Source organism: Schistocerca gregaria, chromosome 2, assembly GCF_023897955.1.
Source record: "Schistocerca gregaria isolate iqSchGreg1 chromosome 2, iqSchGreg1.2, whole genome shotgun sequence".
NCBI lineage: Eukaryota > Metazoa > Arthropoda > Insecta > Orthoptera > Acrididae > Schistocerca > Schistocerca gregaria.
In genome coordinates this window covers 531762456-531789452 of record NC_064921.1, presented here as the reverse complement: position 1 = coordinate 531789452, position 26997 = coordinate 531762456, and the positions used below count along the sequence as shown (strand labels likewise).

The 26997-nt window shown below is 37.4% G+C and overlaps 1 protein-coding gene across 1 annotated transcript in view; it reads right to left on the bottom strand.

Moving 5' to 3' along the window:
* Positions 1–8225: 8225 nt before the first annotated feature.
* The window catches only part of LOC126330497 (G-protein coupled receptor GRL101-like), a 643973-nt gene continuing 625201 nt past the window's right edge, over positions 8226–26997 (bottom strand). The window contains exons 28-29 of the mRNA XM_049996361.1: positions 19535–19691; positions 8226–12731 (exon numbers count right to left, since the gene is read on the bottom strand). Of these exons, the coding sequence (XP_049852318.1) occupies positions 12557–12731; positions 19535–19691 (332 nt within the window). The 3' untranslated portion in view covers positions 8226–12556. The remainder of the gene's footprint in view (positions 12732–19534; positions 19692–26997) is intronic.

The window sequence follows — 26997 nt, the reverse complement described above, 5'->3', positions numbered from 1 at the left end:
TTTTCTTCTAACATATGACGGTAATTCACCCCAATAGCTTCCACAATGTGTGTTCATGACATAATGCTCTTTTCAAATATTCATTAATGCCCCTATTCTCATTTCCATAAATTGTAAAACAACTATATTTTTAGTATTCCATTTGTAAGCCTACTTCCTTGATACACAATGCATTCAAACTCAAATCTTTATCTGCAAACTCATTACAGATTTTTCAAATAAGGTTTACAGTTATTGTATACTCTAGTAAGCTCACTTGGGCACTAAAATTATCTCTGAAAGGCTCATTCTAATTCTTCCCATAACTTTTGAAATTATTTGAGGTTTTCTTCAGTATTGCCCAAAGAATTGGGGGCAGTGCTGGTAGACTCAACTTTCTTTCATGCTTTTTGTTCAGCTAGCTCCTGCAGACACTTTACTCCACCAAATTCTCTCTGTTTTTTCAACAACTCTACTCAGCCCCACATATCTAAGTTTTGATTATGTATACTTTCAGATTCATAGGTTAAGGATTCTTCTGTTTGTTGCAGCTTATCTTTTACATCTTTAAACTGCTCTTGAGCTTATTTCCTGACTGAGTCACACAGTTTTTTTTATCTCAGCCTGTTACTCATTAGGTAACCTAAATAAGGTCTTTTCTATAGTAGAAATTTTATCTACTTATGTAGCTACCACATCCCCTTGTCTTTTTAATTCTTCCTCTTGTGTTTTTAATTTGGCAACACTTGTTGTTGAGTTTCAGTACTTCTTGATAATGATTCCCCTTGGGTTTTAATATTATTAGACAACTCTTCTTTGGTGCCTTTAAGGCTGTTAGACAACTTTCTTTGAGCACATGAATAAGAGCCCCTAACTCATCCATTTTCCAAGCACAAATTGGCATACAACTTCAACAACAACAGATATAACCTCATTTGTATTTAAACAATGTCACTAAATTCCCACTTGACTATTTAAAGCCACTGAAATGTGCCTGTTCAATTCTTCACAACTTTAATTATTGCATTATCAATGAAATTCCTCTTTCCTCATGTGCTAAAGGTCATTTTAGAACGCATATCTCTTTTCCTGTCAACCTTTTTGCTGTGGTCAACTAGTATTCTCTCTCAGCTCTTGGTATCAATTAACACATCTTTGGCCTTAATCAAATTAAACTTATTTGTTTTTAACTATTAGAATTAATTTAAGCAACAACACTGCCTGTGCCATCTTATATCTCCTCAGTTGTTGACTTGGGTTGCTCAGGGGAATTGTCGTATCTTCTTCCAAATGAAACTATATTGTTCAAGAGACCTCTTCAGTTCTCAAATATCTGTGATGTATGTAAGTAGATTGAATGACAGCTGGGATTCGAACCTGGGCCTCCTGTTTATTAGGCAGATGCCGTAACCGCTATGCCTGGCACAGTAGCTCTGCACAACTGCATGGGCTACTGTAACTTGCCTCCTTTTTCAGTCCACATTCTGAGGCACGAACTGGAATATAGATTGCCCACTGAGCAGGAGACTTGGGTTTGACTTCGAGCCTTGAGACATGAATGGGAATATGGACTGAGGAGGGACGCATGTCAGGGTAGTCTGTGCAGTTGTACATAATGGTTAGGACATCTGCCTACTATACAGGAGACCATGGTTTGAATCCTAGCTCTGGTACAAATTTTCATTTGTCACTTCAGTCTGCGTATATGTATCTTCTTCCATTATTTGCTTCAAAATTCTTGAAATTTCTTGTCACTATAAATAAAGTTCTCTCATCTCAGCATCTCTGATTTCCAACCTGCACTAGGGCATCAAAATGGAGTTTTGCAAGTTGAATTTTAGTTATGTTGTGTTCCACTCCACACACAATCTGTCAAGTCACTTTTAGGTATGTCAGCTTCAGCCTTAATTATATCTTGCAGTCACAGTTCTTGAATTATTTTCTGTAGTGGACTTGCGATTCCAACGCCCTAGCCACAGTGATAACACTGGTTCCCGTCAGATCACTGACGTTCAGCACTGTTAGGCTGGGCTAGCACTCGGATGGGTGACCATTCAGTCTACCGAGCAATGTTGGCAAGCAGGGTGTACTCAGCCCTTGTGAGGCAAACTGAGGAGCTACTTGATTGAGAAGTAGCGGCTCCAGTCAAGTAAACTGATGTACAGCTGGGAGAGTGGTGAGCTGACCACATGCCCCTCCAAATCCGTATCCAGTAATGCCTGTCGGCTGAGGGTGACACCGCAGTCAGTCAGTACCGTTGGGCCTTCCAAGGCCTGTTCAGACAGAGTTTAGTTTTAGTGGACTTGCTGTGCAGTATCACTAGACTCTGACTTTACCTTCTGCAGTGGGGCAGTTGCTGAAAGACAGCTCCCATATATTCAAGCTACTAAATGACATAAACAATTTCGCCACAACTCTTCTGTATCTTACACATGATTTTTGTGTTTAAAGCTTCCACCACAGTTGCATATGAAATGATCCTTCTTAACTAGTAGCTCCGAATAGATCACAACTGGTGCTGTTCTATTGATTCCATATTTCAGAACCAAATAAGAGAATGGCAGTTCTTATTTATGATCTTATATGGTTCAAGTGTTGACATTGTCACCCACACCCTTTGCTGTCTGGCTTCCAAGGTACCACCAAGTCTCCACAGCAGGTGAAGATGCACACTTGCCATTGTGCCTTGTGAACGATCTGAGCTGCTGTCTTTTACATCCATCTGAACATATGACAAAGCAGAGCATGCACAGTGGGACGTTCCACACTTATGAACATTTGCAGTTTACATACATATCTTTTGTCAGCCTAAATGGTACACATGGAACATTTTATTACTTAGATTTGAGATTTTACACCACAAGGTTCATGATTCAGCACTAAATAAGACACAAAAGCAAGATAACTCTGTCATAAATAATACAAACATGAGACTTTAATACTGTTATTTGGTCAGATCTTCAAATATTTCACTTATTTCTTTCCTCAACACATCAAAATTTTTGTAGTTAATTATTTGTAAGTTCTGCAAATCATAATTATGACCTACTACTATGAAGCAGACTAAGTCAGTGTTACAGTTATATTGTTATATCATAGTCCATTTTCACAGTTAAAAATCTGGAAACATGCTTACCACTTACATGATAGCTTAAGTTAGGGCATTTTTTCCACATGCATGCAGTGATTTATAGTCAAGTGTGTTCTACCTATATCTCCTTATCTTATGAATGTTGCAGTCATTTTCAAACTGACTGACTGACTGTTGACAACAAACTTCATAATGGAGTAAGTGTAGTGTGAGGCTGTTGTCAGTATGCTCAAATGTTTAAGGCGCCATCTACATGGGGTTCTAGAGTGGCAGCCACATATTTTCATTACAAGCTTGTGTGCAACTATCACTTTTTTCCTCAGTGATGAGTCATCTCAGAATATGACAGTAATGAATGCAAGTAAGTCAAATTTTGGACATTTTCATCTTCAAATGTAAGTTGCAGACCTTATACTATAAGAAACACTGTAACATTTCAGTTCAGGTTCTTATTAACATAAACACAAAAGAATTTTGTATATTCAGTTTCATTTATTGATCTACCCTCATGGATTATTACTGTATTCACTGACAATGCATTTGCAGAGAACCAGTTATTAATTTTCAATAAAATCTTATAACATTAGGCTTGATTATAATGCTTATAGGCTTGACAATAATGGCTGTCAGGAAAGAAAAATATTTCTACTTCTACACTTATAGCGATTGTTACTCATTCTGGAGATGCTGTTTCATTGCTCACTCACCCTAAGTTTCTTTATATAACTCCTTGCATCTTTTTAGTTAGACAGGATGAAAACCAATTATCAGCACTATATCTGAAACTATAACATTTTAGCTACTCTAGAAGAGTGCTGTGAACTGTAGAGTCATATCATTTTGTCAAATAATGGAAAATACTAGTTGGAAATATTTTGTTGTTTAAATTTTGCACCATCTGATTCATGAGTTGGAAAAAATAGCATGTGCTGTTGAGAGACCTTTTGTAAACTCAAATTTAGATGGATAATGTATCTTATTTATACAATTTTTACCACTACCTTCAAGAAGTAGATAAATAGTGAGACTGGCTGGCTATTATTAACATCTGACTTACTGCCTTTGTTGGAAAGGCATATTTCAGTTTGTCTGGAAATATCCCCAGTGATAGTGATATATTGTATGTGAGAGAGAATATATTGTATATATGTTGTAAATTGCAGGAGAATTTTTAGTTTTGAGGGAGTTAATCACTTTTTTTAATTGTTTTGTGGTAGTCTGAAGTAATTATGATTTACATGTAAGTATGTGGCATTCTTCTTGCAAGTATTCTATTGCTTTATCCCTTGAAGTCTCCATATCTGTCTTCTGAGCTACTTTAAAGAAGCAATTATTAAACAAATTGGCTAGCTAACTGTTACTATTTATTATTTCATTGTTTTTTTAATAACAGCTTAACTAATTTCCCAGTTTCTCTTTTAATTACTCGTTATATAGTTTTATCAAAATAAAATGTTGTGCATTATGGGCTGTACTAATTTCAGTTTATTTGCTATTGGCCACGTTCAACTTTTCTTGTCATTACCAAGCGACATTGAGAAAACCTCTATGTCACACATAACAACAGATGTACATAGACAATTCGACCCATCAGCCTACATATGGGACCACATATAAACATTAACATGATATATATCAAATAGTAATAGGATGTTTATCATTAATGTGGAAGAACTGTACACAATATAACATACATACATATATAACACACAACTACTGAAAATCCAGATAGTTACATGTAAGAACACATCTCATTTTCTTGAAATGTCCACATACAGACTGGATGTTCTGTTAGAAAGTAGAAGTTATTCATCAATTTCTCCTTTCCTTTTCAGTACTATATAGTTGTTTGAGATCTGAACAAGATAATCTATTGATCTAACTAGTAAAAGTTTATTTACCTAAATTTTTTTGAGTTCTTAAAAGGGATCAGTGAAAAAAAGAGAAGGTATAGATGTTCAAATACATTGCTGTTCAAATATTTTAATTACCTCAAGGATAGCAGAATATGAGTGGAAACACCCTGTAATCTCAAAATATGACTACTGATGTATATGCAAGCATGTACCGGCACTTCTGTCTTTGTATGGCATAGATATTTTAATGATATATTGCAGAGTTCATGTGTGTATAAATTAAATAAAGTATAGAATATGTCCTTTTCGGCAATCTGTGTCAGAAAATGAAGAGAAGAGTGTTGAATAGAATACAGAAAACAATTATGATCTCATAGGTGTCAAAAATAACCAACACTTCATACTGACAGCACATATGTTGACCACACACTTTTAATGTACATGCATAATGATGTGCCTGTCTCAGCAGAGTACTATTTATACATACATAGAATTTATCCTGATTCAGGTTTTCTGTGGTTTTGTGACATAGTATGGTAAATTCTCCCCATATGTTGTGTTTTTTCTGGGCCCATGATTGGACAGATATTTTTCTAGTTTTTATATTACTTTCAATACATTTATCTGTGAAGATATGGTAGCAGATACATGAAAATCTCAAGTTCTTGTTTAGACTAGATTTCACTTAAGTTTGTTATTGAAATTCTAATTCTAATGATGTAATTAATTTTCATTATGGAACTCAAATTTAGAAAACACAATTAATTGTTGCTAGCACCACAGTTCACTACATGTGAAAACTCTTTGAGCTAATCATGACAAATTGTATATCACATGTGTGATCTATTGGACGCTAAATAAATAAATTATATTTACGGAAAGTGGCTTATGTTGTCCAGAACTAAGCATTCTAACTTTTGAGCAAGTATGTTAAATCATCTAAAAGTAATTATCTTCCACAATAATCAACTTTTAAATTCTTAAGCGTCCCTATTTTCTATCACAGATTTTATCATTAACATTGTTAGATTTTGAATTTCATCTACATACTTTTGTTATATTAGATTTTTTGTACAATATGATATAATTTAACATTATTTAGTCTAATTTGCAATATGGTGCTCATACATATGAAGAAGGGGAATTACATTGTATAAGGATAATAGTGACCATGTATTTTTTTTAATTTCTCACCTGTGACATTTTCTATAAGCCAAAATCACATTAGTTCTTGTAGTTCACCTACAATGGTAAAATCCAAAATAGCCATTTTTAAATCATAATGTAGTTCACAAAATAACAGTTTATTTTTATGCCTATTTATAAATAGTCAGGTGTCATTCAGAATTGGAAGTTTGTGATTTGAAAGCAGAATAAGATTTATGTTGGGCATGCTTCCAGTGTTGGCTCATGCCACAATCATGCACAGTTTGTATGCAAAATATATTAAAAACAAAGATTCCAAGACTTACCAAACGGGAAAACGCCGGCAGACAGGCACAAGAACAAAACACACACACAGAATTACTAGCTTTCGCAACCGATGGTTGCTTCTTCAGGAAGGAGAGGGAAAGACGAAAGGATGTGGGTTTTAAGGGAGAGGGTAAGGAGTCATTCCAATACCGGGAGCGGAAAGACTTCCCTTAGGGGGAAAAAAAGGACAGGTGTACACTCGTGCACACACACACACACAAATCCATTGTGTCTGTGTATGTGCGGATGGATATGTGTGCGTGTGTGTGTGTGTGTGTGCGCGAGTGTACACCTGTCCTTTTTTTCCCCCTAAGGGAAGTCTTTCTGCTCCCGGGATTGGAATGACTCCTTACCCTCTCCCTTAAAGCCCACATCCTTTCGTCTTTCCCTCTCCTTCCTGAAGAAGCAACCATCGGTTGCGAAAGCTAGTAATTCTGTGTGTGTGTTTGTGTGTTTTGTTCTTGTGCCTGTCTGCCGGCGTTTTCCCGCTTGGTAAGTCTTGGAATCTTTGTTTTTAATATATTTTTCCCATGTGGAAGTTTCTTTCTATTTTATTTACAGTTTGTATGCAGAAATACATGCACCAACAACTGCAAGACTCATTAATATTAATGTTTAACAACCTCAGAGTGATGTCTGCAGCCTAAATTAAGGATATTTTTAAACAAATAGTGTTTAAGATAAGTGTGGAAAGTCATTGTCATCTGAGTGAGGCGTTGTTGGACATGTTCATACTCATTAGAGATTGACTTAACTGAATTACTACGGTGTATGGTACTGTAATAAATTACAACATGACAGTAATTTTATTAAATGTGAACTGAATTTTTGGTGCCACAGTAAAACAGTTAACTGTCCCATTGAACTTTGGCTACACTAATAATTTTTTGTAATGTAAAAATTAATAATTAATAACAGAATTTAAAAAGGAATACAATTTGTGTGTTAATGTCATCTAAAATATGGTGTTGTGTACACATCTGAGAAAACACCATCCATCACACATTTAAACTACCAGCTGTGAGGTGATGAAGTTTGGAATTACTGAGGATGAGACTACCAGAACCAGGTTAGTTCCACAACAGTTTCCCTAAATCATTTCAGGCAATGGTTTCCCTAAATCATTTCAGGCAATGCTGTAATTCTTCCAAATACATCTGCAAGTACAAAAATACTTGTCTATATGAATTATTTTATTGTTCTTAAGCAATACTCCCATGACATACCCAACCTGCTTGTAAATCTGATCCATAGATGAATAAAATGGCTGCTACTGCTACTACTACTACTACTACTACTACTACTACTTAGCCATGAAAACATTTAGGTCAAATAGTAATACACAGAATTTATAAGAATAACTATCAAACTAGAATGTAATCCACAGATAAGACTTTGGGTGCAGTATTATCTCCTTGTTGCCAGCTGTAGGAACCTGAGAAATATATATGAAGTCTCTCCATCTCTGCCAGAGACACTTGTTCTCCCAAAAAGGCTTCATTTAACATATGAGTATCTACAATGATTCTGAAAACTTGCTGCTCTTCTTCATTACATATCTTTTTCTCTTCTGACACACACCTACCCTTGAACCAATTCTGGTTTGATACAGAATGCCTATTTACACTCTTTCAGCAGTCTTGGTTCCCTCTTTTAAATGTCAGTCCACTCATTTGAAAACTTATGATTATCACTTCTTTAATATGCATTCCCCAATTGCTAGCAAATCCTACAAGTTTAAACATCAAACCATGTAACACTGGAGATTTCCATTTATTTGTTAGTTATCAAAATATTCAAAGGATATGATATTCAACTTACTCCTTTCCTAGCAACTGTATGCTCCATTATCTCGTCACAGTAGGAGAAACCATCAACAAAGAAGTAGTCAGGAAAGAAGATTCACATACAACTTGTAAAAAAGCCATGCAGAAATCTTTTACCCAAAGCAAGAGATGAATTTTAAAACAGAACAATTAATATATGGTACAAGTCAAACTTTGATCCTGAACATTTACAGGACAAAGAATGTTAAGTTAGCATTTACTATTACTATTGCTCTGAAATGTCATTTCATAAGTCACTTTCATGCTACAGGAAGAAAGTGCCATATGTCATTAATGCATATTCTGAGATTAAGGTAATGGTAATTGGCCTTACAAGATTTTAAATGAACATATGTATTTTTATTTTTTACTGTCCATGTTGTATTTTAAACAATTTACAAAATATTATACAATGGGATATAAATAATAAATATCAAATACCATAATTTGTGCAAGGGTACATAATCATTTAAAACTTTCTTGGATATGTGACAGTTCTCAAGAGATCAGACTTTTTACATTTAACAGTGCAATTTATATGTTTGCTTACAACTATGCACAGCAGCGAAAATGAGGTGGATCTGATCACGTTGTGTCAATCTGATCATTTATCAGTTTTTCCACATTTGGATAACTGAACATAGCAGTTACATTGCAGCTGACCATTCTCATGAATTCTTGACTAATCTATCAGCAACAATCGTGTGTTGGAGTGTGCAAGCAGCAAATCGCATTGTCAATAGGTGTCTGGTTCTTGCACTACACTTGTGTAGTCAACACAACAGTGTGAAAACTTCTGCTGGTGTCTGTTACTTCCAAAGTGTAATTGGTAAGTTGCAATATTATTGCTTGCATATGGACATTTTAAGTGATACAGTTTTTTTTTAATACTGCTTAGTCACTATGCAGGCCTGATTACAAAATTAGCATTTTTGTAGGGTGAATCTGATTATGTGAGTATACCAAAAGGTTCTAGTACTAACACGAAAATCTAACAACAAACCATTTTAATGCAGTGAAAACTGTCAAATCAAGACAATTAAGGATCCAGAAATCCTCAGAGCAATACACAGTTCCATACACCACATTAAATGACAAACTCCAGGAAAGGTACAAATACAAAATAGGTGACAAACCAGTGTTAACCAATAGTGAGGAAGAAAGCCTGGTTGAAAGTTTATTGTGTTGTGCAAAACAGGGACTTCATTTGAGGAATAATCATGTTAGGGACAGTGTACAGGTATATCTCAATTGAGCAGGGAGGACTGAAAAAAGATTTCATGACGATTGACCTGGGCATGAGTGGGTAAAATCATTTCTGGAAAGAAATAAAGAACTAACAGTTAGAGTAAGTGAGAATGTGAAGATGGCAAAGGTAGCAGTTAGCTGAGAAATAATGACTGATTATTTCAAAAACCTGGAAGTGACCTTGAGTGATGTCCCTCCCTCCAACATTATAAACTTTCGTGATAATCCAGGACAAGTGAAAGTAATAGTGAAGTGAGGCACAAGACATCCTGAAAGGATAGTGGATAGTGCTAGCAGCAGCTGCAAGTGGCTCAGTCCACCCACCATACACAGATTATAGGGCAAAACACCTCTAAAACACTTGGACTGAAGGATGAACAACTAGTGCATGTTATAATAGGAATCAAAGTGGTTGGTTTGAACTAAAAGTATTTGAATCATGGTTTGTTGAAATTGTCTGGTCTTGTACCCAGAAATTAGAGGGACCTAAAGTGATTATAGGTGACAATGTCTCGAGTCATCTGTCATATAACATGATTAAATTGTGCCAGGAACAGGACATTACATTTGTGCTTCAACCACCTAATTCTAGTCATTTGTGTCAGTCACTTGATGTGTTCTTTTTTAGACCTTTAAAATTTGCTTGGAGGAATGTGCCAAATGATTGGAAAAGGAAGAATAGAGGAGCAGTACCAAAATGTGAATTTCCAAGGTTATTGAAAAACAACCTTTCAAAATATAGCTATCACATCCAAAACAAATGTAATATCAGGATTCAGAAAAACAGGAATTTTTTTTCTGCCCTGGTAAAGTCATTTCATGGATTCCAGAAGCAACCAATGACAATGCTCATGGCACCAGCTCATCAGAAGTTTCTTGGGCAGCAGTCTTCAAAATGCAAATGAAACAGGTTCGCTCTGATGAAATAAAAGGAAAGCGGCACCAAGCGAATTGCCTAGCATTAACTACAGGAACAGGAATTGTTACAAGCGGCTTCAACAAAAATGATAGTGACGGGACTGCAAGCAGGGAGTCCCTATCTGGAACATCCAATAGTGATCTAGAACAGCATGAGTCAAATGAAATTGAAGAAACAGACAAGGAGAAGGATAAAGATTGGCATGAATTTAAAGAAAATGGTTTCACAATAGTAAAATTTTGTACAGAAAAAAGGTTCAGGTTTCTTATTGGTAAAACTGAAAGCATCTCTAGTGGCACCTATGAAATGACATTTCTGAGAAAGAAAGTTCTTGATGGTAATGTTTATTTTGTCTTTCCAGATACAGACAATGCAACTGAAGTCTAAAGAGCCCAAAATATTGAAAAAACTTGTTCCAGAACAAGATGAGCTAATTTTATTTTTGAAGGGACACATGATTATGACAATGAGTAAATACTCTTCACATTTATTATGATATACAGTAACTAAAAATTAATATTCATATGTCTAATTTCGTGAATATAAGTGTTATTATAGCAAAAACCTCAAATTTAATGTGCTTGTAAAAATTTGTTTAGTCTAGAAATTGTAAAATTTTGGTGCAAATACAAGATGATATATTTCTCAAAAATCAAAATAGTGATCGGATTCACTCCATCAGAAGTCTGATCCCGTTCTTGCATACAAAATACAATGGGGACAAGATTCACCACAACTGAGGAGGTGAAACTGATCAACAATTAACTTAAAATAATAACTGTAATTATGAACTAACAATAACAAAATAAATGAATATATCATTATCAAGATTGCAAAATTAACATACAATTTTTTTTTTTTTAACTGCCGTTTTGATCAGATTCACCTCATTTTATGGTAGTTAAGATGATTTTAACTATAAGTTATAATATCATATGTGCAAGTTTGACTTTGTGTAAAACATTGTTACTTGTCATTAAGACCAATTTGCAAATTCTACATTCTTTTTTTTTCATGCACAGTCCAATCAGGAACCTTCAAGTTCATCAAGAATGAAACTTATATCTGACCATATATAATTCTGGGCAATAAAATTAAAGATTTTGAGAATACACAAACCTCTGATTATATGTAGACTATACAAACACCTGATGAGGATGTGTTCTAGCTGACAAGATTTAATTTGAAGAATATGGCAGTTCCAGAATGAATTTTTTGTCTGCAGCAAAATATATACCGATCAGAAACTTCCTGGCAGATTAAAGCAGTGTGCTGGACCAAGACATGATCCCAGCACCTTTGCCTTTTGTCAGCAACTGCTCTATCTTGGTAGCTCATTCAGTAGAGGAACTGCCTATGGCAGGCAGAGGTTCAAGTTTTGTGTCCCATTCTGGCACTCACTTTTAATATCCCAGGAAGTTTCCTTATAGTAGATATTCATCTTTCTGTCTAGTTTGTTTGAATGATTTTTTAAAGTGTCATTGTTTTCAGTTGTGCTGATAAGCATGAAACCACCATGTATCATGCAGAGACTATGACAGAATATATATATCAGTCCAGATACATCCCTGAAAAATATTTTATGGTGATGAAATTAAAATTAGTCATACATAAAGGTAACAGAACTTATTATGGTGGAGTCAAATACCTAACACACACATACACACACACACACAAAATCAATAAAGTGGTTTTCTCATGCCTAAAAAATTACAAAATTCCTAGTACAGAATACCTGTAAACTGAATATAACATGCAATGATCCAGGTGGCTCAGACACTCTTGTTAATGCAAAAACTTTACTTCTGTATAGTTTACCAATGTCATTTCTCATGTTCTCTTACACATGGGGGCACACTACTGTTACCTTTGTATTTCACAAAACTAGTATTTTTAACCACAAAAGTTTCAGCAGACACTACAATGTTTTTATTTTCACTCACTGTCAGATGTGTACAATTAATTGTTGAGTGTTTTTCTTCCTAGTGTTTCATCTTCAGAGGATATAATTAATCATCCATTAATGAAATTTTCTCAGATTATCAGCAGAGTTGTGTTGTTGCAACTCAAGAAAATTACATCAAAGAAATTTGCCAAGAAATCCTACTTTCTCATAAAATCGTCCACTGATTAGCAGCCATCACAAATCTGCTAAGCCATGCAGTCACATATCCACAGGCATTTGTTGCAATGGTAGAAGTTCAACCTGAACTTGGATGTCAGGGTAAGTACATCTCTCACTGAAGTGTGAGTTGGACATCACCAACTCAGCTGATGGGAAGGAATGACACATTGCTTCTGTGTGACAGTTCTTAGAAGTGAGGTGTAGATGCTGTTGGCTGCATACAGGAAACAGAAAAATATTAATATGACTAGCTGACAATTTAATAATTTTATTCTTTTTGTAATAGTTTCAACTTTTAAGGTGATATCAGAAAAACAATGAGGAGATACATTATTTCCATAATTTGAGGTAAAAAATGTATGCAATACAATGATGAGCTAACCATTACACATATATTTCTTAAAAAGTATGCATGTTTTACATTTTTCCTACTGAAAAGTATTTATATAGTATTTTCATAGTAAATTACTCTGGCATTTATACAACCCAATTAAATGAAATCAGTAGTGACTGGAAGAGGATAGGAAGACAATTTTGTATTTTGAACTGCAAATTAAAGACAAGTAATTGTTGTTGTTGTTGTGGTCTTCAGTCCAGAGACTGGTTTGATGCAGCTCTCCATGCTACTCTATCCTGTGCAAGCTTCTTCATCTCCCAGTACCTACTGCAACCTACATCCTTGTGAATCTGTTTAGTGTATTCATCTCTTGGTCTCCCTCTATGTTTTTTACCCTCCACACTGCCCTCCAATACTAAATTGGTGATCCCTTGATGCCTCAGAATATGCCCTACCAACTGATCCATTCTTCTAGTCAAGTTGTGTCACAAATTCCTCTTCTCCCCAATTCTACTCAGTACCTCCTCAATAGTTACATGATCTGTCCATCTAATCTTCAGCATTCTTCTGTAGCACCACATTTTGAAAGCTTCTATTATCTTCTTGTCTAAACTATTTATCATCCACATTTCACTTCCATACATGGCTACACTCCTTACAAATACTTTCAGAAATGACTTAGTGACACTTAAATCTATACTCGATGTTAACAAATTTCTCTTCTTCAGAAACGCTTTCCTTGCCATTGACAGTCTGCATTTTATATCCTCTCTACTTTGACCATCATCAGTTATTTTGCTCTCCAAATAGCAAAACTAATTTACTACTTTAAGTGTCTCATTTCCTAATCTAATTCCCACAGCATCACTCAATTTAGTACGACTACATTCCATTATCCTTGTTTTGCTTTTGTTAATGTTCATCTTATATCTTCCTTTCAAGACACTGTCCATTCAGTTCAGCTCCTCTTCCAGGTCCTTTACTGTCTCTGACAGAATTACAATGCCATCGGCGAACCTCAAAGTTTTTATTTCTTCTCCATGGATTTTAATTCCTACTCTGAATTTTTCTTTTGTTTTCTTTACTGCTTGCTCAATATACAGATTGAATAACATTGGGGATAGGCTACAACCCTGTCTCACTCCCTTCCCAACCACTACTTCCCTTTCATGCCCCTTGACTCTTATAACTGCCATCTGGTTTCTGTACAAATTGTAAATAGCCTTTTGCTCCCTGTATTTTACCCTTGCCAGCTTCAGAATTTGAAAGAGAGTATTCCAGTCAACATTGTCAAAAGCTTTCTCTAAGTCTACAAATGTTAGAAATGTAGGTTTGCCTTTCCTTAATCTATTTTCTAAGATAAGTCATAGGGTCAGTGTTGCCTCATGTGTTCCAACATTTCTCCAGAATCCAAACTAATCTTCACCCAGGTCGGCTTCTACCAGTTTTTCCATTCGCCTGTAAAGAATTTGTGATAGTATTTTGCAGCTGTGGCTTATTAAACTGATAGTTCGGTAATTTTCACATCTGTCAACACCTGCTTTCTTTGGGATTGGAATTATTATATTTTTCTTGAAGTCTGAGGGTATTTTGCCTGTCTCATACATCTTGTTCACTAGATGGTAGATTTTTCTTAGGCCTGGCTTTCCCAAGGCTGCCAGGAATTCTAACGGAATTTTATCTACTCTCGGGGCCTTGTTTCAACTTAGGTCTTTCAGTGCTCTGTCAAACTCCTCATGTAGTATCATATCTCCTATTTCATCTTCATCTACATTCTGTTCAATTTCGATAATATTGTCCTCAAGAACATCGCCCTTCTATAGACCATCTATATACTCCTTCCACCTTTCTACTTTCCCTTCTTTGGTTAGAACTGCATTTCCATCTAAGCTCTTGATATTCATGCAAGTGGTTCTCTTTTCTCCAAAGGCCTCTTTAATTTCCCAGTAGGCAGTATCTGTCTTACCCTGAGTGATATGCACCCCTGCATCCTTACATTTGTCCTCTAGTCATCCCGGCTTAGCCATTTTGCACTTGCTGTCGATCTCTATTAGCCCTCATCTTTTTACCTACTTGATCCTCCGCTACCTTGACTATTTCATCTCTCAAAGTTACCCATTCTTCTTCTACAGTATTTCTTTCCCCGATTCTTGTCAATAGTTCCCTAATGCTCTCCCTGAAGCTCTCTAGAACCTTTGGTTCTTTCAGTTTATCAAGGTCCCATCTACTGAAATTCCCACATTTTTGCAGTTTCTTCAGTTTTAATCTACAGTTTATAACCAATAGATTGTGGTCAGAGTCCACATCGGCCCCTGGAAATGTCTTACAATGTAAAACCTGGTTTCCAAATCTCTGTGTTACCATTATATAATCTATCTGAGACCTTCCAGTATCTCCAGACTTCTTCTATGTATACAAGCTTCTTTTATGATTCTTGAACCAAGTGTTAGCTATGATTAAGTCATGCTCTGTGCAAAATTCTACCAGGCAGCTTCCTCTTTCATTCCTTACTCCCATTCCACAGTCACCTACTACATTTCCTTCTCTTCCTTTTCCTACTATTGGGTTCCATCACCCATGACTATTAAATTTTCATCCCCCTTCACTATCTGAATAATTTCTTTTATCTCATCATACATTTCATCAATCTCTTTGTCATCTGTGGAGCTAGTTGGCTTATAAACTTGTACTACTGTGGTAGGCACAGGCTTCGTATCTATCTTGGCCACAATAATGTGTCCACTATGCTGTTTGTAGTAGCTTACCTGCATTCCTATTTTCCTATTAATTATTAAACCTACTCACAATGCAGGCATACATTAAGTAACGAATAAAAAAAAAATTAGTATTATGAAAAGATAGTTGCTACTCACCATAAAGTGGAGGCACTGAATAGCAGATAGGTACAAGAAAAAGACTGTCAGAAAGTGAGCTTTAGGCTAACAAGGCCATTATCAAAAATAGGCACCCCCGCCCCACACACACACACACTCACACACACACACACACACACACACACACACACACACACACACACACACACACACACACACAAATGCAACTCACACTGACACATGAACACAATCTCTGGCTGCTGAAGCCAGATTGTGAGCAGTAGCACATGATTTTTTGGGGGGGGGGGGGGGGGCAACCTGGTGGTGGATGTAAGGAGGAGGCTGGGGTGCAGAGGGTTAGCAGAGTAGGAGTGGGGGCGGTGAAGTTCTGCTTGTGGGAGCATACAGAGAGGAGGTGGAGAGAGGATAGTGCAGCTAGGTGCAGTTGGGAGGTTAGACAGAGGGCAATGGGGAGGGGTAACAGAAAAGGAGAATAGTGAAAAGACAGGGTGCGTTGGTGGAATAGAGGGCTGTGTTGTCCTGGAATGGCAACAGGGAAGGAGCTAGATGGGTAAAGACAATGACTAACAAAGGCTGAGGCTAGGGCAGTTACAGGAATTTAGGATATACTGCAGGGAGGATTCTCATGTGTGCAGTTCAGAAAAACTGTTTTTTGTGGGAAGGATCCAGATGGCACAGGTTTTGAAGTAGTCGCTGAAATGAACAATGTTGTGTTGGGGGGCATGATCAGCAACAAGTCGGTCCAGCTGTTTCTTTGCCACAGTTTGTCGGTGGCCATTCATGTGGACAGACAGCTTGTTGTTTGTCATGCCCACGTAGAATGCGGCAAAGTGGTTGCAGCTTAGCTGGTACATAACTTGACTGGTTCCACAGGCTTTGATGGGACAGGTGATTCTCCAGTTCAGTCAAATGAACATAGAAAATCTATGGTATGAGCTTTACCACCTCTTAAACACCTAAAATTGGAAAACTCTATCCCCCAGTCCAATAAGCTACAAAGAAACTTTCTGGTTTGCAGTATTAATAGACTTCACTCTTACCACATAGTTACTTGTTTCAAAGTTGCACAATGTTATTTTCTAATTGTGTTAATCAAAAAATTATCATATAACTATGAGGACCATGTCTCTTTTTCATCATACTCATTAACTCTTTGTACACAACAATCCGAACATTTTACCAGTCACTCAGTTCCTCAATGACAGAAATCCTCTCCATGGTCATGGTGTATTTTGAGAACCACTGTGTAAACATTGGTGGAAAATCTCTTTTGTGCCAATTTTTCTTTTATCTTGCTGAAAAGAAGCAAATTGCATGCTGCAAGATGTGGACTTCTCAGTCAGCATCACCTATGTTTGTGAGGTGTGCATTAAATTGTTGAGACCGTTTCACTAAGGCCGGATGTGACACTGCATTTGGTCCACATATCTTGAGAATTTCATGGTGAATCTATGTGCAATTTAGATTTTTATATACTTCAATTCTGAAGAATGGTTCTCCTCAAGAGTGCTTTAAATTAACTATTAATGTGACACTATTGTTGAGTTTAGATTCCTATTTGAAAAGTAAGGGGTTCAAATTGTTATATGACTATTATGTTAAGTTTTATATGGTTTCCCCAGACTGTATTTAAGAAATGCTGGGCAATCTTCTCACCAGTGCCACAGTTCCCTTCCCTAAACCCTGTCTCAGAGCAAATTAACTGTTTCTATGACAGTGTCAATGTATTCAAAACATCAAAGAAAAACTATGCAGTAATCAGACAATGTTATAGTGTGTTATCCAATTAAAGTCATAGAAGTTTTAAAATTTGATAATCTTTTGATGAGTTCAAAGAGAAAATGGATTTCACAAGGAAAGGAATTTACAAAGATTAGTCATAATAACTTGTTAATGTCCAAAATCTAGGAAGGCAGCTTGCAATGTCATGTTTCCTTAACTCGGTACTGTAATACAATTTTCATTGTACTCTCATAAATTCTAGTTCTTTGCATTTTCCCCCCATAAGATGAAGGGTTATTAGATCCCAAAAGGTCAGTGAGTAATATAGCTGTTGTATGCTTTCATCAGATTGCTGCCACCAGATAAGCTGATGCGTTGTCTACCTTTTCTTTTATAATAATTTCAGTTTGGGTCACTATTTTTTGTAGATACTCTAATAAAAAATATGCAGTTAACATCATCAGTACCTTTGCTGAAATTCTACATAATTAATTTTCCATGCAACCTTCATCTCACTGAACTTCCTGTGCTGAGCCAATTTTACAGATACTCTGACAACCTGCAGTGTGGTGTACCCATGGTATGTGATTTATATTTATTTATTTTAAATATCGAAGAAATTCTCTCACACACCTGTTCAATTTGTGCAGAATAATTCAAAATCTGTTACCAACTGACACATCACTATCTGTACTTATGAGCCTGTTCAAGGAGGAGATGTACCGGGCTTCATGTCACCTCACAGATTTACTGCCCAAAGGAATATATTGATGTCAGTCCACAGTGAAGTGGACATTGATGGATTTCTGGGGTCAGACAATGGCATACATGTATTTGTGCTTGAACAAGGTTCAACATCCAAGATAATGATCACAGCTATCACTACAATGGACCTGATAAGTAACTCTTTGACAAAACATCATTTGCTGTGTTATACATTTTATAATCCTCTGTAAGTTCAATTTTCTTCATCTTTTCACTTGTATGGGAAGCAGATAGTAGAATTTGATTCATTGGAAGGATACTCAGAAAATACAATCAGACTACAAAGGAGACTGTGACCTGAGCAAGAATGCTGCTTAACAAGGTGTACCTTTACCAAATAGGACTACCAGAGCTTGTGGAATGTTCCCATGGCAGCAAAAATGTTCTGAGATTTTTTTGACACATGGGACAAGAATATGGAGCTGCTGCAAAATCTGAACTGGCAGACATTTAAAGACACACATCAACTACCCCACCAAAGCCTACTTAACAAGTTTCAAGAACAATCATGTAATGATGAAAATGCCACAAAACTCTGTGTATTGATACTGTAAGGCCCACCAAGACAATATTTCGATAAATACAGCATGAATGGACACTTAAGCTATAATTCTTCCTGTGTGCCATTAGCAAATGGAATGGGAAGAGCCCCAGTAATTTTAACATTTGGACATATCTGGTAGGTGTAGATCTCATGTCTTACACACATGCATCACTGTAGTAACACTATGCCACAAATGGGTAGTATTTCAAATAAATCACTTCAATGAAGGCTGTTTATTCCCCTTAACATTTGAAACTAAGCCGTAAGATAGTCTATGGCACTGACATGGAAACATGATCTTCCATGTTGCACATGCTGTCTTTTGACAATTCTAATCTTTTACATTTAATATTGTGTTTATGATCACAATATGTTTCAATCTTCTAAAAAAATGATGCATTGCCATAAAAAAATCCACGCTGTTAAAAACATTTGTGTCGCAGTCTCCGGCTCCACTACAAAACTTACCGTATGGCTAACAGTCCAAACCACAACAACTGTCATCAAACCATCAATGTGGACAGGTCTACACTCCCTGTAAATGATACCTCTAATCATATACTGACTGCACAATGAACACCAATTTTTCCATTTGAGCTTCCATAATTCATCCTTATTCCTTATGACATTTTAAATTTTAATGAGATTATCATTTTTAGCAGAATATGCTACTACTTCATAAGTAAGAGAACAGTCATTCTAAATTGGTGATAATTAAACAGTACAGCTGTGGAGCAATGTTAATCTATTAGCTTTAAAAGTGCTAACAAAGTGTTCTCTATACTACAAATTACCATTCACTGGCAGAAAAGAAATGTTCTCCGTCCTCTTCACTGGTATCATTACAATTTTCTTGTTGTTTCTTTTTGTATTTGTCGTTTCCAATTGAATGACCAGCATCAATCATAAATGGATGGCCATGGAGATTATAATCATGTTGATGTTCAGAGGCTGTAATGAAAGATTATCATTATACAATATGTTAAGAATAGTTACAGTAAGACTTCTATCTCAGTGAGACCACAACTGATTATGAAGGAAATTATAAGAGTAACAGTCTTAATTGATGGTGCACAGGAACCAGGCTGTACGTGGGAACAAATTCCCAGTGTTTCATCAGTATTCAGCTTGTAACAATGGGTACTATACCAAAGAACTAGAGAGTTTCATTTAATTTTATTACTAATAGTTTAAATATTCCATGAGTGTCAAAGAGGCATACACTGTAGTATATCAATGAAAATAATAAATTTTTGAAAATATAATGTAATCTGACAGATAAAAAAAAATCTAGTCACCAAGTGGCAGTAGGAGGAATAACATATTAAGATTAAAGAAATGTGTAGGTTTTGGAGCAATTGGCTCCTTCTTCTAGGAGAATGGTTAAGGGGGAAGAAAGAAGGATAAAGGAAAAGGACTGTCAAGGTTTAAGAAATGGGAAGATTTCAGAAAAGTCACCCAGAGCCCCAAGTCAGGGGACACTTGACTGGACAGGATGACAAGGAAACACCGATTGTTGGGGACACACGAAATGAGATTTGAAAACCTGAGAGCTTGAAGGTGGAAGGTAGAAGGACATGTTGAAACACCAGTTCTCACTTGTGTAGTTCTGAGAAAGTGGTTTATAGGAAAAGAAACAAGCTGGCATGTGTGGTGAAACAGGCACTGAGCTCATGATTGTCATGTTGTAGGGCATGCACTGGAATAGTATTGTTTATTGCCAGAATACACCCCTTGTCTGTGCCTACTCATCCTAACTGGTAACTTGGTTGTAGTCATATCAATGTAGAAAGCTGAACAGGATGTACATAGCAGTTGGTACAAGATATGTATAATTTCACATGTGGCTCTCCCTTTGAGGGTGTATGTTTTGCCAGTTATAGGGCTGGTACAGGCAGTGGTAATAAGGTGCATAGGGCAAATCTTACAGTGGGTATGTTCACAGAGGTAGGTGGCAAAGGGTAGGAAACTGGGTGCAGAAGGGGCACAGGGACTGACCACAATACTGCTGAGATTGGGGGTGGGGGCCAGGTGACTAAAAGCTATCCTAGGTACAGTGGATAAAATGTAACACAGAATGGACCTCCTTCCAGGACAGATTTTTAGAAATTCAGAGCCTTGTCAAAGTAGCTGATTAATACATGCAAGACCAGGATAATACTGAGTAACAAGAATGTACCCTCAAGTTGTTTTTTGGAGGGATCAGGATTGGATGTGATGGCCAGGGAAATCTGCTTTTGAGCTATGATGGTGAGGTAATTACATCCAGTGAAGGCTGAGGTGAGAATGGTGGTTTATTGCTGTAAAGAAGTCACACCTTAACATTTATCTCAACTGCCAAGGCTGTACAGGAGGAATTCTTTGACATGGGAAGGACGGCAATTGTCAAAATGTAAATACCATTGTTTGTTAGCAAGTTTAATGTGAATGGATGTATGTAACTGATCCTCAGGGAGGATGAGGTCAATGTCAAGGATAGTGGCATGGGAAATTTAACTGTGAGAATGTATTAAAAGGTCCCAAGCAAATTTTTGAAAGGTCTCCTTCACCATGACTACATATAGGAAAGATGTCATCAGTGTCTCTAAACCAAACCCAGGCCTGAAGGCTTAGAAATAGATGTCTTGGTTCCCATTGCAATGTCCCTGATCTGTTTGTATGTCTGCCGCTCAGAAGTAAAGTATTTGTTGGTAAGTATAAAGTTAATTAAAGTGAACAGGAACGACATCAACGTTTTTAATAAGGTGGGCACTGGTTGGGGTTAAGTAGCAGACAGACCATGTACTTGGGGGATTTGGTACAGAGAGAGATGGCATCAATGGTGATAGGGTAAGTGTTTATTGGGATTGGAACAGGCACAGATTTCAGATGATCTAGGAAATAGTTGGTGTCTTTAATAAGGGAGAGGAGTCTTTGTACTGTAGGTTGCAGGTGTTGATCATTTAAGGCAGAAATACATTTGGTAATGTAACACTTGGCTTAAGAATCATGAAAGAAGGTTGTATACACGGAAGAACCCTGGAGATACTAAAAGGTATTAGATAGATTATATAGTGGTAAGACAGAGATTTAGGAACCAGGTTTTAAGTTGTAAGACATTTCCAGGGGCAGATGTGGACTCTGACCACAATCTATTTCTTATGAATTGTAGATTAAAGCTAAAGAAACTGCAAAAAAGGTGGGAATTTAAGGAGATGGGACCTGGATAAACTGAAAGAACCAGAGGTTGTACAGAGTTTCAGGGAGAGCATAAGGGAACAATTGACAGGAATTGGGGAAAGAAGTACAGTAGAAGAAGAATGGGTATCTCTGAGGGATGAAGTAGAGAAGGCAGCAGAGGATCAAGTAGGTAAAAAGACAAGGGCTAGTAGAACTCCTTGGGTAACAGAAGAAATATTGAACTTAATTGAAGAAAGGAGAAAATATAAAAATGCAGTAAATGAAGCAGGCAGAAAGGAATACAGACGTCTCAAAAATGAGATCGACAGGAAACGCAAAATGGCTAAGCAGGGGTGGCTAGAGGACAAATGTAAGGATGTAGAGGCTTATCTCACTAGGGGCAAGATAGATACTGCCTACAGGAAAATTAAAGATACCTTTGGAGAAAAGAGAGCCACTTGTATGAATATCAAGAGCTCAGATGGAAACCCAGTTCTAAGCAAATAAGGGAAAGCAGAAAGGTGGAAGGAGTATTTAGAGAGTCTATACAAGGGCGATGTACTTGAGGACAATATTATGGAAATGGAAGAGGATGTAGATGAAGATGAAATGGGAGATACAATAGTGCGTGAAGAGTTTGACAGAGCACTGAAAGACCTGAGTCGAAACAAAGCCCCTCGGAGTACACAACATTCCATTGGAACTACTGACGGCCTTGGGAGAGCCAGTCCTGACAAAACTCTACCATATGCTGAGCAAGATGTATGAGACAGGCGAAATACCCTCAGACTTCAAGAAAAATATAATAATTCCAATCCCAAAGAAAGCAGGTGTTGACAGATGTGAAAATTACCGAACTATCAGTTTAATAAGCCACAGCTGCAAAATACTATCACAAATTCTTTACAGGCGAATGGAAAAACTGGTAGAAGCCGACCTGGGTGAAGATCAGTTTGGATTCCGTAGAAATACTGGAACACATGAGGTAATACTGACCTTACGACTTATCTTAGAAGAAAGATTATGGAAAGGCAAACCTACGTTTCTAGCATTTGTAGAATTAGAGAAAGCTTTTGACAATGTTGATTGGAATACTATCTTTCAAATTCTAAAGGTGGCAGGGGTAAAATACAGGGAGCGAAAGGCTACTTACAATTTGTACAGAAACCAGATGGCAGTTATAAGAGTCGAGGGACATGAAAGGGATGCAGTGATTGGGAAGGGAGTGAGACAGGGTTGTAGCCTCTCACCGATGTTATTCAATCCGCATATTGAGCAAGCAATAAAGGAAACAAAAGAAAAATTTGGAGTAGGTATTAAAATTCATGGAGAAGAAATAAAAACTTTGAGGTTCACCGATGAGATTGTAATTCTGTCAGAGACAGCAAAGGACTTGGAAGAGCAGTTGAATGGAATGGACAGTGTCTTGAGAAGAGTATATAAGATGAACATCATCAAAAGCAAAATGAGGATAATGGAATGTAGTTGAATTAAGTTGAGTGATGCTGAGGGAATTAGATTAGGAAATGAGACACTTAAATATTAAAGGAGTTTTGCTATTTGGGGAGCAAAATAACTGATGATGGCCGAAGTAGAGAGGATATAAAATGTAGACTGGCAATGGCAAGGAAAGCGTTTCTGAAGAAGAGAAATTTGTTAACATCGAGTATAGATTTAAGTGTCAGGAAGTCTTTTCTGAAAGTATTTGTGAAACATGGACGATAAATAGTTTGGGCAAGAAGAGAATATAAGCTTTTGAAATGTGGTACTACAGAAGAATGCTGAAGATTAGATGGGTAGACCACATAACTAACGAGGAAGTATTGAATAGGACTGGGGAGAAGAGAAGTTTGTGGCAGAACTTGACCAGAAGAAGGGATCGGTTAGTAGGACATGTTCTGAGGCATCAAGGGATCACCAATTTAGTATTGGAGGGCAGCGTGGAGGGTAAAAATCGTAGAGGGAGACCAAGAGATGAATACACCAAGCAGATTCAGAAAGATGTAGGTTGCAGTAGGTACTGGGAGATGAAGCAGCTTGCACAGGATAGAGTAGCATGGAGAGCTGCATCAAACCAGTCTCAGGACTGAAGACCACAATAACAACAACAACATTTGGTGAGTGCTTTGAAGCCAGCAACTATGGGACAGCCAGTGTGATTGGGATCGTGAATCTTAGGAAGAAGATAGAAGGGGGGAGTGCATCGTTTGGATGCGATTATAAGTTCTGTGGATTGAGGTGTTAGTCCTTGTGAGAGGCCAGAGGCTATAAGGAAGGACTGTAGGTCAGTTTGTATCACTTTAATGGGATCTTGATGGCAGATACTGTACGTAGAGGTGTCAGACAGCTGGCAGAGACTCTCGTTTACATACTCCTGTCCCTCAGATACCACACCAGTAGGTCCCTTATTTGCTGGGAGGATAATGATGCAGTCATCAATTTTTAGGGAACAAACAGCCTGGAGTTTTGCAGAGGACAGTTTAGGGTAATGTTGTATGGACCCGAGAATGGATTGTAAAGCAATGTTGAATTTTAGGAAGAGTTGTGAGGAGGGATTTTGAGATGGTGGTGGTGGATCAAGATGGGATCATGGTCAGGACTGTTCAAGGCAGGGTTCAATGTCAGGTCTGCTGTTGCAAAGGTTTTGGAACTGAGTTGCAGAGTGATATTTCGAGCTGACATTTTACGTGAAGGAAAGTAGTTCCTTCACCAAAGCAGCATAGTTAAATGCAGGTTTAGTGCTGCAAGAATGATCCTTCGATAATACAGATAATTCAGGAGGAAAGAGCCTTTGATGAGAGGTTGAGAACACTGCACTATTGTGATCATGAGTTATCAGGCAGAGGTGACGGCTGGGGCATGTTGCGAAGATTGGGCAACCTCAGTTTGTGGGAGAGTAGTGGTGGTTGATAGTGTGACTGTTTAAGGAGCTGAGAGGGATAGGTAGGGAAACACAACAACTGTTGAGAGAGTTTAGGACAATGCAGAATAGCGTTTTGAGGTAAAGTCTGGTCTGTTGTTACGGTTTGCAGTTATCTTGGCAAATGGTACCATCCAAGGACACATGGTGGACAGTTAGAGTCGAAATTGGCAGATGAAGCATGTAGGTCACAGTTTATCTGGGAAAGTACAATTGACTGCTGTATTTTAAACTGTAAACAGTGACTTTCAGTGCTAAGCCTTGGTAGGTAACTCCTAGGGATAAGCAAGTTTCAAGAAACAGAATGTAGGATCTCAGTTTTTATACTGCATAAGCACAGAATGTGGGAGCTCACATATGCACACTATAAAGTACAGAAGCATGGTCTTTGGTTCTCGCCCACTCCTGGCCTTAATTTACATTAATTATCTTTTCTAATTTTCTTGATCTCAGCATTTCTTCTTAGTAACTATTCCTTTCTTCATTTCCTTTTATTTTTCTATATCTATATCTTTTATTTTCTGATCTGTCTGTATTCCCCCTTCCAGCCCTCATCTACCACATGGAACACACTGAGCTTTCCGCTCTTGTTAACTCTTGTGCAATGTTTTGTCAGTAATCTCTGCCTTACTTACTATTCTATCTTCCACGTTTAGGCTCTCAGGTTTTCAAATCTCATCTGGTGCACCCAGCAAAAATGAGTCTTTCCTTTTCAAACCATCCAGCAAGTCGTCCTGACATGGGGCTATGGTTGACTTTTATAAACTCTCCCCATTTCCTTAGCCTCACCAGTCCATTTCCTTCATCCCACTTCCTTCCCCTTTATTCCTTCTGCCAGCAGAAGGAGCCACTGGTTCCAAAAGCTAGCACATTTGTTTAACCTTTACATGTGTTTCCTCTTGCTGCAACTTGGTGAGTATATATTTTTTGTGTGTGTGTTCAGATATATTAGACAATGTGGTACATCACACAGTATTGGTCTCCTTGATGACATGGTCACAGATATTGCCAAAAGATGTGGAGTCATGTTGTCTTAATACACAAAAGGAAGAATTCATAAGGTGAAATGTTAGCATACTAGAGAGGAACTAGATGTAACTTTGTTTTGTTTAGTTACAAAATTGCTAAAAATTCTTCTGAAATTTGTCACATAATAATTACCACTCCATGAACCATGGACCTTGCCGTTGGTGGGGAGGCTTGCGTGCCTCAGCGATACAGATGGCCGTACCGTAGGTGCAACCACAACGGAGGGGTATCTGTTGAGAGGCCAGACAAACATGTGGTTCCTGAAGAGGGGCAGCAGCCTTTTCAGTAGTTGCAGGGACAACAGTCTGGATGATTGACTGATCTGGCCTTGCAACATTAACCAAAACGGCCTTGCTGTGCTGGTACTGCGAACGGCTGAAAGCAAGGGGAAACTACAGCCGTAATTTTTCCCGAGGACATGCAGCTTTACTGTATGATTAAATGATGATGGCATCCTCTTGGGTAAAATATTCCGGAGTTAAAATAGTCCCCCATTCGGATCTCCAGGCGGGGACTACTCAGGAGGATGTCGTTATCAGGAGAAAGAAAACTGGCGTTCTACGGATCGGAGCGTGGAATGTAAGATCCCTTAATCGGGCAGGTAGGTTAGAAAATTTAAAAAGGGAAATGGATAGGTTAAAGTTAGATATAGTGGGAATTAGTGAAGTTTGGTTGCAGGAGGAACAAGACTTCTGGTCAGGTGATTACAGGGTTATAAACACAAAATCAAATAGGGGTAATGCAGGAGTAGGTTTAATAATGAATAGGAAAATAGGAATGCGCGTAAGATACTACAAACAGCATAGTGAATGCATTATTGTGGCCAAGATAGATACGAAGCCCACACCTACTACAGTAGTACAAGTTTATATGCCAACTAGCTCTGCAGATTATGAAGAAATTGAAGAAATGTACGATGAAATAAAAGAAATTATTCAGATAGTGAAGGGAGACGAAAATTTAATAGTAATGGGTGACTGGAATTCGAGTGTAGGAAAAGGGAGAGAAGGAAACATAATAGGTGAATATGGATTGGGGCTAAGAAATGAAAGAGAAAGCCGCCTAGTAGAATTTTGCACAGAGCACAACTTAATCATAGCTAACACTTGGTTTAAGAATCATGAAAGAAGGTTGTATACGTGGAAGAAC